The 15,075-nt window shown below is 61.9% G+C and overlaps 1 protein-coding gene across 2 annotated transcripts in view; it reads left to right on the top strand.

Moving 5' to 3' along the window:
* Positions 1 to 4,186: 4,186 nt before the first annotated feature.
* The window catches only part of ADCK5 (aarF domain containing kinase 5), a 30,328-nt gene continuing 19,439 nt past the window's right edge, over positions 4,187 to 15,075 (top strand). For both annotated transcript variants that reach the window (XM_040696132.2, XM_040696131.2), the window contains exons 1-2: positions 4,187 to 4,224; positions 9,251 to 9,303. In XM_040696132.2, the coding sequence (XP_040552066.1) occupies positions 4,207 to 4,224; positions 9,251 to 9,303 (71 nt within the window). In that variant the 5' untranslated portion in view covers positions 4,187 to 4,206. The remainder of the gene's footprint in view (positions 4,225 to 9,250; positions 9,304 to 15,075) is intronic.

The following is a 15,075-nucleotide window of genomic DNA, read 5'->3' as shown; positions in this document are numbered from 1 at the left end:
GGTCCCTATGGGCTCAATGGGATCAATGGGGCGCTGTGGTCCCTATGGGCTCAATAGGATCAGTGGGGCGCTGTGGTCCCTATGGGTCAATGGGGTCAATGGGGCTCTGTGGTCCCTATGGGCTCTATAGGATCAATGGGGCTCTGTGGTCCCAATGGGCTCTATGGGGTCAATGGGGATCTTTGGTCCCAATGGGCTCAATGGGGTTAATGGGGCTCTGTGGTCCCTACCGGAACAGTGGGATCAATGGGTTCTATGATCTCTATGGGGTTTCTATGGGGCAGTTATGGGGTCTCTATGGAGCTCTATGGGGTCTCTAAGGGGCTGTTATGGGGTCACCATGTGTCAGTTATGACATCACTATGAACTCTATGGGGACACTAAGGGGCTGCTATGGGGTGACTAAGCGGCTCTATGGGGTCACTATGCGGCTCTATGTGGTCTCTATGGGGCAGTTATGGGGTGACCAAGAGGCTCTATGGGGCTCCATGGGACTCTATGGGCTCAGTAGTCCCTATGGGATCAATGGGGTCAATGGGGCTCTGTGGTCCCTATGGGATCAATGGGGTCAATGGGGCTCTGTGGTCCCTATGGGCTCAGTGGGATCAATGGGGCTCTGTGGTCCCTATGGGGTCAATGGGGCTCTGTGGTCCCTATGGGATCAATGGGGTCAGTGGGGCTCTGTGGTCCCAATGGGCTCAATGGGGTCAATGGGGCTCTGTGGTCCCCATGGGCTCAATGGGGTCAGTGGGGCTCTGTGGTCCCTATGGGCTCTATAGGATCAATGGGGCTCCGTGGTCCCTATGGGTTATATGGGATCAATGAGGCTCTGTGGTTCCTATGGGTTATATGGGATCAATGAGGCTCTGTGGTCCCTATGGGTTATATGGGATCAATGGGGCTCTGTGGTCCCTATGGGTTATATGGGATCAATGGGGTCAGTGGGGCTCTGTGGTCCCTACCGGAACAGTGGGATCAATGGGTTCTATGATCTCTATGGGGTCACTATGGGGCAGTTATGGGGTCACTATGGATTTCTATGGGGTCACTATGGGGCTGTTATGGGGTCACTATGGAGCTCTATGTGGTCACTATGGGACAGTTATGGGGTCCCTATGGGCTCAATGGGGCTCCATGAGACTCTATGGGCTCTGTGGTCCCCATGGGCTCAATGGGGTCAATGGGGCTCTGTGGTCCCTATGGGCTCAATAGGATCAGTGGGGCTCTGTGCTCCCTATGGGCTCTATGGGGTCAATGGGGCTCTGAGGTCCCTATGGGCTCTGTGGGGTCAATGGGGCTCTGTGGTCCCTATGGGCTCTATGGGGTCAATGGGGATCTGTGGTCCCTATGGGATCAATGGGATCAGTGGGGCTCTGTGGTCCCTATGGGATCAATGGGGTCAGTGGGGCTCTGTGGTCCCTATGGGCCCAATGGGGTCAATGGGGCTCTGTGCTCCCTATGGGCTCAATGGGATCAGTGGGGCTCTGTGGTCCCTATGGGATCAATGGGGTTAATGGGGCTCTGTGCTCCCTATGGGCTCTATAGGATCAATGGGGCTCTGTGGTCCCTATGGGCTCTATGGGGTCAATGGGGATCTTTGGTCCCAATGGGCTCAATGGGGTTAATGGGGCTCTGTGGTCCCTACCGGAACAGTGGGATCAATGGGTTCTATGATCTCTATGGGGTTTCTATGGGGCAGTTATGGGGTCTCTATGGAGCTCTATGGGGTCTCTAAGGGGCTGTTATGGGGTCACCATGTGTCAGTTATGACATCACTATGAACTCTATGTGGTCACTATGGGGCAGTTACGGGGTCTCTATGCGGCAGTTATGGGGTGACTAAGCGGCTCTATGAGGTCACTATGGGGCAGTTATGGGGTCCCTATGGGCTCAATGGGGCTCCATGGGACTCTATGGGCTCTGTGCTCCCTATGGGTCAATGGGATCAATGGGGCTCTGTGGTCCCTATGGGCTCAATGGGGTCAGTGGGGCTCTGTGGTCCCTATGGGATCAATGGGATCAGTGGGGCTCTGTGGTTTCTATGGGGTCAATGGGATCAATGGGGCTCTGTGGTCCCTATGGGCTCAATGGGGTCAATGGGGCTCTGTGGTCCCTATGGGCTCAATGGGGTCAGTGGGGCTCTGTGGTCCCTATGGGCTCTATAGGATCAATGGGGCTCCGTGGTCCCTATGGGTTATATGGGATCAATGAGGCTCTGTGGTTCCTATGGGTTATATGGGATCAATGAGGCTCTGTGGTCCCTATGGGTTAAATGGGGTCAATGGGGCTCTGTGGTCCCTATGGGATCAATAGGATCAGTGGGGCTCTGTGCTCCCTATGGGCTCTATGGGGTCAATGGGGCTCTGTGGTCCCTATGGGATCAATGGGGTCAGTGGGGCTCTGTGGTCCCTACCGGAACAGTGGGATCAATGGGTTCTATGATCTCTATGGGGTTTCTATGGGGCAGTTATGGGGTCTCTATGGAGCTCTATGGGGTCTCTAAGGGGCTGTTATGGGGTCACCATGTGTCAGTTATGACATCACTATGAACTCTATGTGGTCACTATGGGGCAGTTACGGGGTCTCTATGCGGCAGTTATGGGGTGACTAAGCGGCTCTATGAGGTCACTATGGGGCAGTTATGGGGTCCCTATGGGCTCAATGGGGCTCCATGGGACTCTATGGGCTCTGTGCTCCCTATGGGTCAATGGGATCAATGGGGCTCTGTGGTCCCTATGGGCTCAATGGGGTCAGTGGGGCTCTGTGGTCCCTATGGGATCAATGGGATCAGTGGGGCTCTGTGCTCCCTATGGGTCAATGGGATCAATGGGGCTTTGTGGTCCCTATGGGCTCTATAGGATCAATGGGGCTCTGTGGTTCCTGTGGGTTATATGGGATCAGTGGGGCTCTGTGGTCCCTATGGGTCAATGGGATCAGTGGGGCTCTGTGGTCCCTATGGGTTATATGGGATCAGTGGGGCTCTGTGGTCCCTATGGGTCAATGGGATCAGTGGGGCTCTGTGGTCCCAATGGGCTCAATGGGGTTAATGGGGCTCTGTGGTCCCAATGGGCTCAATGGGGTTAATGGGGCTCTGTGGTCCCTTTGGGCTCAATGGGGTCAATGGGGCTCTGTGGTCCCTATGGGTTATATGGGATCAGTGGGGCTCTGTGGTCCCTATGGGTTATATGGGATCAGTGGGGCTCTGTGGTCCCTATGGGTTATATGGGATCAGTGGGGCTCTGTGGTCCCTATGGGTTATATGGGATCAATGGGGCTCTGTGGTCCCTATGGGTTATATGGGATCAATGGGGCTCTGTCCTTCCTATGGGTTATATGGGATCAGTGGGGCTCTGTGGTCCCTATGGGCTCAATGGGATCAGTGGGGCTCTGTGGTCCCTATGGGATCAATGGGGTTAATGGGGCTCTGTGGTCCCTATGGGTTATATGGGATCAGTGGGGCTCTGTGGTCCCAATGGGCTCAATGGGGTCAATGGGGCTCTGTGGTCCCTTTGGGCTCAATGGGGTCAATGGGGCTCTGTGGTCCCTATGGGTTATATGGGATCAGTGGGGCTCTGTGCTTCCTATGGGTTATATGGGATCAGTGGGGCTCTGTGGTCCCTATGGGCTCAATGGGATCAGTGGGGCTCTGTGGTCCCTATGGGTTATATGGGATCAGTGGGGCTCTGTGGTCCCTATGGGTTATATGGGATCAGTGGGGCTCTGTGGTCCCTATGGGTTATATGGGATCAGTGGGGCTCTGTGGTCCCTATGGGTTATATGGGATCAGTGGGGCTCTGTGGTCCCTATGGGTTATATGGGATCAGTGGGGCTCTGTGGTCCCTATGGGCTCAATGGGATCATTTTCGCCCCCCCCCCCCCCGTGTCGCTGTGACCGGAGGTGACCCCGCAGCCACACTGCGCTGTCCCCGGGTCACGTGGTTCCCCACGGGGGCGTGGCAAAAGGGCCCTGACCCCGCCCCCTCGGCCCACTCGTTCCCGCAGCCAATCAGAGCGCGCGGCGGGAGCCGAAGGGGGCGGGGATTTACGCCCCGCCTCCCGCTCCTCCTCCCCGACCAATCCGCGGCGAAAGGGGCGGGACCTCTTCCCCCACCCTCCAATCCCCGCTCGGCCCGCTCGCGGCGGGGGACGGGGCTGTACGGAGCGGCGGCCAATGGGAGGGCGAGGGGGGCGGAGCTACGGGAGGCCATGGGGCAGCGCGCGGCGGTGAGCGCGGAGTGGGGACCCCCGAAACCCCCCGGAAACCCCCCGAGTCCCCCCGGAAATCCCCGAACCCTCCCCGGAAATGCCCGAACCCCCCCGGAAATCCCCGAGTCCCCCCGTAAAGCCCCGAACCGCCCCCCCGGGGGTCACCGAGGGGTCGTCACGTGGGGAGGCTGTGGGGGTCGCTATGGGGCGGCTGTGGGGCTGGGTTTGCTATGGGGGTGGGGCGGTAGGGATGGTTGTGGGGCTGCCTATAGGGCTGGCTATGGGGCAGCTGTGGGGCTGCCTATGGGGCTGGCTATGGGGCAGCTATGGAGCTGACTATGGGACTGGTTATGGGGCAGCTGTGGGGCTGGGTTTGCTATGGGGGTGAAGCAGTAGGGCTGGTTGTGGGGCTGCCTATAGGGCTGGCTGGCTGTCGGGCTGGTTATGGGGCAGCTATGGGGCTGCCTATAGGGCTGGCTATGGGGCAGCTATGGAGCTGACTATAGGGCTGGCTATGGGGCTGGTTATGGGGCAGCTGTGGGGCTGCCTATAGGTATGGTTATGGGGTGTTGTAGGGTTTGCTATGGGGCAGAGGTGTGGGACGGCTGTGGGGCTGAGTTTGCTATGGGGTGGGACAATTGGGCTGGTTATGGGGCAGCTATGGGGCTGCCTATAGGGCTGGCTATGGGGCAGCTGTGGGGCTGGCTATGGGGCTGGTTACAGGGCTGATTGTAGGGCTGGTTATGGGGCTGCTGTGGGGCTGAGTTTGCTATGGGTTGGTACAATTGGGCTGGTTATGGCGCAGCTATGGGGCTAACTATAGGGCTGGTTATGGGGCAGCTATGGTGCTGCCTATAGGGCTGGCTATTGGGCTGGCTGTGGGGTTGGTTATGGGGCAGCTGTGGGGCTGGGTTTGCTATGGGGTGGGACAGTAGGGCTGGTTATGGGGCAGCTATGGGGCTGCCTATAGGGCTGGTTATGGGGCGGCTCGGGGGCTACCTTTAGGGCTGGCTATGGGGCTGGTTATGGGGCAGCTATAGGGCTAACTATAGGGCTGGCTGTGGGGCAGCTATGGTGCTGCCTATAGGGTTGGCTATTGGGCTGATTATGGGGCTGGTTATAGGGCTTAATGTAGGGCTGGTTATGGGGCTGCTGTGGGGCTGAGTTTGCTATGGGGTGGGACAATAGATCTGGTTATGGGGCTGCCTATAGGGCTGCCTACAGGGCTGGTTATGGGGCAGCTATGGGGCTGACTATAGGGCTGGTTATAGGGCTGATTGTAGGGCTGGTTATGGGGCTGCTGTGGGGCTGAGTTTGCTATGGGGTAGGACAATAGGGCTGGTTATGGGGCTGCTGTGGGGCTGACTATAGGGCTGGCTATGGGGCAGCTGTGGGGCTGTCTATAGGGCTGGCTATGGGGCTGGTTATGGGGCTGCTGTGGGGCTGCCTATAGGGCTGGCTATGGGGCTGGTTATAGGGCTGATTGTAGGGCTGAGTTTGCTATGGGGTGGGCCAATAGGTCTAGTTATGGGGCTGCCTATAGGGCTGGTTATGGGGCAGCTGTGGGGCTACCTTTTGGGCTGGCTATGGGGCTGGTTATAGGGCTGATTGTAGGGCTGGTTATGGGGCAGCTTTGGGGCTGAATTTGCTATGGGGTGGGACAGTTGGGCTGGTTATGGGGCAGCTATGGGGCTGCCTATAGGGCTGGCTATGGGGCTGGTTATGGGGCTGCTGTGGGGCTGAGTTTGCTATGGGGTAGGACAATAGGGCTGGTTATGGGGCATCTGTGGGGCTGCCTATTGGGCTGGTTATGGGGCAGCTGTGGGGCTGCCTATAGGGCTGGCTCTAGGGCTGGTTATGGGGCAGTTGTGGGGCTGTCTATAGGGCTGGTTATGAGCCAGCTGTGGGGCTGCGTATAGGGCTGGCTATGGGGCTGGTTATAAGGCTGATTGTAGGGCTGGTTATGGGGCAGCTATGGGGCTAACTATAGGGCTGGTTATGGGGCAGCTGTGGGGCTGGGTTTGCTATGGGGTGGGATAATTGGGTGGTTATGAGGCTGCTGTGGGGCTGAGTTTGCTATGGGGTGGGACAATAGATCTGGTTATGGGGCTGATTGTAGGGCTGACTATAGGACTGGTTATGGGGCAGCTATGGGGCTGCCTATAGGGCTGGTTATGGGGCAGCTGTGGGGCTGGTTATAGGTCTGGCTATGGGGCTGGTTATAGGGCTGATTGTAGGGCTGGTTATGGGGCTGCTGTGGGGCTGAGTTTGCTGTGGGGTGGGAGAATTGGGCTGGTTATGGGGCTGCTGTGGGGCTGCCTATAGGGCTGGCTATGGGGCAGCTGTGGGGCTGAGTTTGCTATGGGGTGGGACAATAGGTCTGGTTATGGGGCTGCCTATAGGGCTGGTTTTGGGGCAGCTGTGGGGCTGCGTATAGGGCTGACTATGCGGCTGGATATGGGGCTGCTGTGGGGCTGCCTATAGGGCTGGCTTTGGGGCTGGTTATAGGGCTGATTCTAGGGCTGGTTATGAGGCTGTCTATAGGGCTGGCTATGGGGCTGGTTATGGGGCAGCTGTGGGGCTGTCTATAGGGCTGGCTATGGGGCAGCTATGGAGCTGACTCTAGGGCTGGTTATGGGGCAGCTGTGGGGCTGGGTTTGCTATGGGGTGGGACAATTGGGCTGGTTATGGGGCTGCCTATAGGGCTGGCTATGGGGCTGGCTATGGGGCTGGTTATGGGGCTGCTGTGGGGCTGAGTTTGCTATGGGGTGGGACAATAGGTCTGGTTATGGGGCTGCCTATAGGGCTGGTTATGGGGCAGCTGTGGGGCTGCGTATAGGGCTGACTATGGGGCTGGATATGGGGCTGCTGTGGGGCTGCCTATAGGGCTGGCTATGGGGCTGGTTATAGGGCTGATTCTAGGGCTGGTTATGAGGCTGCCTATAGGGCTGGCTATGGGGCTGGTTATGGGGCAGCTGTGGGGCTGTCTATAGGGCTGGCTATGAGGCAGCTATGGAGCTGACTCTAGGGCTGGTTATGGGGCAGCTGTGGGGCTGGGTTTGCTATGGGGTGGGACAATTGGGCTGGTTATGGGGCTGCCTATAGGGCTGGCTATGGGGCTGGTTATGGGGCAGCTGTGGGGCTGGGTTCGCTGTGAGGCAGCTATGGGGCAGCTATAGGGCAGCTATGGGGCTGGGTTCACTATGGGGCAGCTATGGGGCCACTATGTGGCAGCTATGGGGCTAGGTTTGCTGTGGGGCAGCTGTGGGGCTGGGTTTGCTATGGGGCAGCTATGGGGCTGGGTTCACTATGGGGCAGCTGTGGGGCAGCTATGTGGCAGCTATGGGGCTGGGTTTGCTGTGGGGCAGCTGTGGGGCTGGGTTTGCTATGGGGCAGCTATGGGGCAGCTATAGGGCAGCTATGGGGCTGGGTTCGCTGTGGAGCAGCTATGGGGCAGCTATGGGACTGAGTTTGCTATGGGGCAGCTATGGGGCTGGGTTCACTATGGTGGAACTATGGGGTGGTTATGGGGCTGGGTTTGTTGTGGGGCAGTTATGGAGCAGCTTTGGGGCTGGGTTCGCTATGGGGGAGCTGTAGGACAGCTATGGGGCAGCTATGGGGCTGGGTTCTCTGTGGGGCAGCTATGGGGCACCTATGGGTTGCTATGGGGCTGTTATGGGTCGCTATGGGGCAGTTATGGGTCCCGCTGTGGGTCCCGCTATGGGGCACTTATGGATCCTGCTATGGGGCACTTATGGGTCGCCGTGGGGCACTTATGGGTTGCCATGGGGCAGTTATGGGTCGCTGTGGAGCAGTTATGGGTCGCTGTGGGGCACTTACGTGTGTCTATGGGGCATTTATGGGTCGCTTTGGGCATTTATGGGTCGCTGTGGGGCACTTACGGGTCGCTATGGGGCAGTTATGGGTCACTGTGGGGCAGTTATGAGTCACTATGGGGCACTTACGTGTCTCTATGGGGCGGTTATGGGTCGCTGTGGGGCAGTTATGGGTCACTATGGAACACATGGGTCGCTGTGGGGCAGTTATGGGTCGCTGTGGGACACTTATGGGTCACTGTGGGGCGGTTACGGGTCACTATGGGGCACTTATGGGTTGCTTTGGGCAGTTATGGGTTGCTGTGGGGCAGTTATGCGTCGCTGTGGGGCAGTTATGGGTCACTATGGGGCACTTATGGGTCGCTATGGGGCACTTATGGGTCACTGTGGGGCACTTATGGGTCGCTATGGGGCACTTATGGGTCGCTTTGGGCGGTTATGGGTCACTGTGGGGCAGTTATGGGTCTCTATGAGGCGGTTATGGGTCGCTGTGGGGCACTTATGGGTCTCTATGGGGCACTTATGGGTCGCTGTGGGGCACTTATGGGTCGCTGTTGGGCACTTATGGGTCTCTATGGGGCTGCTATGGGTCGCTGTGGGGCACTTATGGGTCGCTATGGGGCACTTATGTGTCTCTATGAGGCGGTTATGGGTCGCTGTGGGGCAGTTATGGGTCACTATGGGGCAGTTATGGGTCGCTATGGAACACATGGGTCGCTGTGGGGCAGTTATGGGTCGCTGTGGGACACTTATGGGTCGCTGTGGGGCGGTTACGGGTCGCTATGGGGCACTTATGGGTCGCTTTGGGCAGTTATGGGTCGCTGTGGAACAGTTATGGGTCTCTATGGGGCACTTATGGGTCGCTGTGGGGCACTTATGGATCTCTATGGGGCACTTATGGGTCGCTGTGGGGCAGTTATGCGTCTGTATGGGGCACTTATGGGTCGCTGTGGGGCAGTTTTGGGTCTCTATGGGGCAGTTATGGGTCGCTATGGGGCAGTTACGTGTCTCTATGAGGTGGTTATGGGTCGCTGTGGGGCAGTTATGGGTCGCTATGGGGCAGTTATGGGTCGCTGTGGGGCACTTATCGGTCGCTATGGGGCAGTTATGGGGCTGTATGGGGCTGCTATGGGTCGCTATGGGGCACTTATGGGTCGCTATGGGGCACTTATGGGTCGCTGTGCCCCACTGCCGCCCCTCCCCCACAGGTGCTGCGGTTCCGCCCCCGACCGCCCCGCGCGGAGCTGAGAGTGAGAGCCAGGTGGGCGGGGTCACGGGGGGTCACGTGGGGTGGTCACGTGGGGTGGTCACGTGGGGGGCTGTTGGGTCACGTGGGAGGGGCTACGGGGTCACATGAGGGGCTACAGGGGTCACATGAGGGGTCATGCGAGGGGCTGTGGGGTCACGTGGGCGGTCACGGTGGGGGGCTTCGGGGTCACGTGGGGGTCTGTGGGGTCACGTGAGAGGTCACGTGGGGGGGGCTATGGGGTCACGTGAGTGGTCACATGGGGGGCTATGGGGCCACGTGAGGGGCTGTGGGGTCACGTGAGGGGTCACATGGGGGGCTATGGGGTCATGTGAGGGGCTGTGGGGTCACATGGGGGGTCACGTGGGGGGCTACGGGGTCACGTGGGGGTCACATGGGGGGCTATGGGGTCACATGGGGGGCTGGGGGGTCATGTGAGATGGTCATGTGGGGCGGGCTATGGGGTCACGTGAGGGGTCACGTGAGGGTCTATGGGGGTCATGTGGGGGGGGCTATGGGGTCACATGGGGGGCTGTGGGGTCACGGGAGGGGTCACGTGGGGGGCTGTGGGGTCACGGGAGGGGTCATGTGAGGGGCTGTGGGGTCACGTGGGGGGGCTACTGGGTCACGTGAGGGGTCACATGGAGGGGGCTATGGGTCACGTGTGGGGCTATGGGAGTCACGTGAGAGGTCATGCAAGGGGCTGTGGGGTCACGTGGGGGGTCACTTGGGGGGGCTACGGGGTCACGTGGGGGGCTGTGGGGTCACGGGAGGGGTCACATGGGGGGGCTACAGGGTCACGAGAGGGTCTATGGGGTCACATGAGGGGTCATGCGAGGGGCTGTGGGGTCACGTGAGGGGCTGTGGGGTCACGTGAGGGGCTGTGGGGTCATGTGGGGGGCTGTGGGGTCGCATCGGGGGGCTACGGAGTCACGTGAGGGGCTATGGGGTCACATGAGGGGTCACGTGGGGGTGCTACGGGGTCACACGGGGGGCTGTGGGGTCACGTGAGATGGTCACGTGGGGCGGGCTATGGGGTCATGTGAGGGGCTGTGGGGTCACGTGGGGGGGCTACTGGGTCATGTGAGGGGCTGTGGGGTCATGTGGGGGTCACTTGGGGGGGCTATGGGTCACATGCGAGGCTATGGGGTCACGTGAGAGGTCATGTGAGGGGCTGTGGGGTCACGTGGGGGGCTACAGGGTCACGTAACAGGTCACAGCTGGGGTCATGTGAGGGGTCACGTGGGGGGGGCTATGGGGTCACGTGGGGGGTCACGTGACAGGCTATGGGGTCATGTGAGGGGCTGTGGGGTCACGGGAGGGGTCACATGACGGGGGCTACGGGGTCATGTGTAGGGTTACGTGGGGGGGGCTACGGGGTCACGTGAGGGGCTGTGGGGTCACGGGAGGGGTCACGGGGGGGCTACGGGGCCACGTGAGGGGTCACATGAGGGGCTGTGGGGTCACATGGGGGTCACGTGGGGGGGGCTACGGGGTCACGTGGGGGGTCACGTGAGGGGCTGTGGGGTCACGTGAGGGGTCATGTGTGGGGGCTACAGGGTCACGTGGGGGGTCATGTGGGGGGCTGTGGGGTCACATGGGGGGTTACAGGGTCACGTGAGGGGCTGTTGGGTCGTGGGGGGTCACGTGGGGGGGCTACGGGGTCACGTGAGGGGCTGTGGGGTCACATGAGGGGCTATGGGGTCACGTGAGGGGTCACGTGGGGGGGCTACGGGATCACATTGGGGGCTGTGGGGTCACGGGAGGGGTCACGTGGGGGGCTACAGGGTCACGTGACAGGTCATAGCTGGGGTCACGTGAGAGGTCACGTGGGGGGCTGTGGGGTCACGTGAGGGGTCACATGGGGGGGCTACGGGGTCACATGAGGGGCTGTGGGGTCACGGGAGGGGTCACATGTGGGGGGCTATGGGGTCACATGAGGGGATCGGGGTCATGTGAGGGGCTGTGGGGTCACGGGAGGGGTCACGTGAGGGGCTACGGGGTCACATTGGGGGCTGTGGGGTCACGTGGGGGTCACATGGGGGGGCTATGGGGTCACGTGGGGGTCACATGGGGGGGCTATGGGGTCACGAGAGGATCTATGGGGTCACATGAGGGGTCATGCGAGGGGCTGTGGGGTCACGTGAGGGGTCACGTGGGGGGCTGTGGGGTCACGTGGGGGGTCACGTGGGGGGCTGTGGGGTCATGCGGGGGGTCGCATGGGGGATCACGTGGGGGGCTGTGGGGTCACGTGGGGGGTCACATGGGGGGCTGTGGGGTCACGGGAGGGGTCATGTGGGGGGCTGTGGGGTCACATGGGGGGTCACGTGAGGGGCTGTGGGGTCACATGAGGGCCTATGGGGTCACGTGAGGAGTCATGTGAGGGGCTGTGGGGTCACGTGGGGGTCATGTGGGGGGTTACGGGGTCACATGAGGGGTCACGTGAGGGGCTACGGGGGTCACGTGGGGGGGCTACGGGGTCACGTGAGGGGCTACAGCGGTCATGTGAGGGGTCATGTGGGGGGCTGTGGGGCCATGTGAGGGGTCACATGAGGGGGGCTACGGGGTCATGTGACGGGTCAAAGCTGGGGTCACATGAGTGGTCACAGGGGGGCTATGGGGTCACGTGGGGGGTCACATGGGGGGGCTACGGGGTCACGTGAGGGGCTGTGGGGTCACGGGAGGGGTCATGTGGGGGCTACGGGGGTCACGTGGGGGTCACGTGGGGGGGCTACGGGGTCATGTGAGGGGCTGTGGGGTCACCTGGGGGGCTATGGGGTCACGTGAGGGGTCACGTGGGGGAGGGGTCATGTGAGGGGCTGTGGGGTCACGTGGGGGGGCTACTGGGTCACGTGAGGGGTCACATGGAGGGGGCTATGGGTCACGTGTGGGGCTATGGGGGTCACGTGAGAGGTCATGCAAGGGGCTGTGGGGTCACGTGGGGGGTCACATGGGGGGGCTACAGGGTCACGAGAGGGTCTATGGGGTCACATGAGGGGTCATGCGAGGGGCTGTGGGGTCACGTGAGGGGTCACGTGAGAGGCTGTGGGGTCACGTGGGGGGCTGTGGGGTCACGTGAGGGGTCACATTGGGGGCTGTGGGGTCACGGGTGGGGTCACATGTGGGGGCTATGGGGTCACTTGAGGGGCTACAGCGGTCACGTGGGGGGTCACATGGGGGGCTGTGGGGTCAAGCAGGGGGTCGCATGGGGGATCACGTGGGGGGCTATGGGGTCACGTGAGGGGCTGTTGGGTCGTGGGGGGTCACGTGGGGGGGCTACGGGGTCACGTGAGGGGCTGTGGGGTCACATGAGGGCCTATGGGGTCACGTGAGGGGTCACGTGAGGGGATTGGGGTCATGTGAGGGGCTGTGGGGTCACGTGGGGGTCACTTGAGGGGCTATGGGGTCACATGAGGGGTCACATGGGGGGGCTACGGGGTCACATGAGGGGCTGTAGGGTCACGGGAGGGGTCACGTGAGAAGCTGTGGGGTCACATGGGAGTCATGTGGGGGGGGCTATGGGGTCATGTGAGGGGCTGTGGGGTCACGGGAGGGGTCACATGGGGGGGCTATGGGGTCATGAGAGGATCTATGGGGTCACATGAGGGGTCATGCGAGGGGCTTTGGGGTCACGTGGGGGGTCACTTGGGGGGGGCTATGGGGTCACATGGGGGGCTGGGGGGTCATGTGAGATGGTCATGTGGGGCGGGCTATGGGGTCACGTGAGGGGTCACGTGAGGGTCTATGGGGGTCATGTGGGGGGGGCTATGGGGTCACATGGGGGGCTGTGGGGTCACGGGAGGGGTCACGTGGGGGGCTGTGGGGTCACGGGAGGGGTCATGTGAGGGGCTGTGGGGTCACGTGGGGGGGCTACTGGGTCACGTGAGGGGTCACATGGAGGGGGCTATGGGTCACGTGTGGGGCTATGGGAGTCACGTGAGAGGTCATGCAAGGGGCTGTGGGGTCACGTGGGGGGTCACTTGGGGGGGCTACGGGGTCACGTGGGGGGCTGTGGGGTCACGGGAGGGGTCACATGGGGGGGCTACAGGGTCACGAGAGGGTCTATGGGGTCACATGAGGGGTCATGCGAGGGGCTGTGGGGTCACGTGAGGGGTCACGTGAGAGGCTGTGGGGTCACGTGGGGGGCTGTGGGGTCACGTGAGGGGTCACATTGGGGGCTGTGGGGTCACGTGAGGGGTCACATTGGGGGCTGTGGGGTCACGGGTGGGGTCACATGTGGGGGCTATGGGGTCACTTGAGGGGCTACAGTGGTCACGTGGGGGGTCATGTGGGGGGCTGTGGGGTCACGTGGGGGGCTATGGGGTCACGTGAGGGGTCACGTGGGGGGGTGCTATGGGTCACGTAAGGGGCTATGGTGGTCACGAGAAGTCATGCGAGGGGCTGTGGGGTCACGTGGGGGGTCATGTGGGGCGGGATATGGGGTCACGTGAGGGGTCACGTGAGGGGCTACGGGGGTCACGTGGGGGGGGCTATGGGGTCACGTGATGGGCTGTGGGGTCACATGAGGGCCTATGGGGTCACGTGAGGAGTCATGTGAGGGGCTGTGCGGTCACCTGGGGGGCTATGGGGTCACGTGAGGGGTCACGTGAGGGGATTGGGGTCATGTGAGGGGCTGTGGGGTCACGTGGGGGTCACGTGGGGGGCTACAGGGTCACGTGACAGGTCATAGCTGGGGTCACGTGAGAGGTCACGTGGGGGGCTGTGGGGTCACGTGAGGGGTCACATGGGGGGGCTACGGGGTCACATGAGGGGCTGTGGGGTCACGGGAGGGGTCACATGGGGGGCTGTGGGGTCACGTGAGGGGTCACGTGGGGGGCTGTGGGGTCACGTGGGGGGCTATGGGGTCACGTGAGGGGTCACTTGGGGGGGCTACGGGGTCACATTGGGGGCTGTGGGGTCACGGGAGGGGTCACATGGCGGGGGCTATGGGGTCACGAGAGGGTCTATGGGGTCACATGAGGGGTCATGCGAGGGGCTGTGGGGTCACGTGAGGGGTCACGTGAGAGGCTGTGGGGTCACGTGGGGGGTCACGTGGGGGGCTGTGGGGTCATGCGGGGGGTCGCATGGGGGATCACGTGGGGGGCTGTGGGGTCACGTGGGGGTCACGTGGGGGGGCTACGGGGTCATGTGAGGGGCTGTGGGGTCACCTGGGGGGCTATGGGGTCGCGTGAGGGGTCACGTGGGGGGCTGTGGGGTCACGTGAGGGGATTGGGGTCACGTGAGGGGCTGTGGGGTCACGGGAGGGATCACGTGGGGGGCTATGGGGTCACATGGGGGTCACGTGGGGGGGCTACGGGGTCACATGAGGGGCTGTGGGGTCACGGGAGGGGTCACATGGGGGGGCTATGGGGTCACATGAGGGGATCGGGGTCATGTGAGGGGCTGTGGGGTCACGTGGGGGGCTATGGGGTCACGTGAGGGGTCACATGGGGGGGCTACGGGGTCACGTGAGGGGCTGTGGGGTCACGGGAGGGGTCACGTGAGGGGCTATGAGGTCACGTGGGGGGGCTACGGGGTCACATGAGGTGTCATGTGAGGTGCTATGGGGTCACGTGAGGGGTCACGTGAGAGGCTGTGGGGTCACGTGGGGGGTCACGTTGGGGGGCTGTGGGGTCACGTGGGGGGTCACGTGGGGGGCTATGGGGTCATGCGGGGGGTCGCATGGGGGATCACGTGAGGGGCTGTAGGGTCACGTGGGGGTCATGTGGGGGGGGCTATGGGGTCATGTGAGGGGCTGTGGGGTCACCTGGGGGGCTATGGGGTCAC

Source organism: Gallus gallus, chromosome 2, assembly GCF_016699485.2.
Source record: "Gallus gallus isolate bGalGal1 chromosome 2, bGalGal1.mat.broiler.GRCg7b, whole genome shotgun sequence".
NCBI lineage: Eukaryota > Metazoa > Chordata > Aves > Galliformes > Phasianidae > Gallus > Gallus gallus.
Note: the sequence above shows the minus strand (reverse complement) of the source record. Positions and strands in the feature narration are given on the sequence as shown.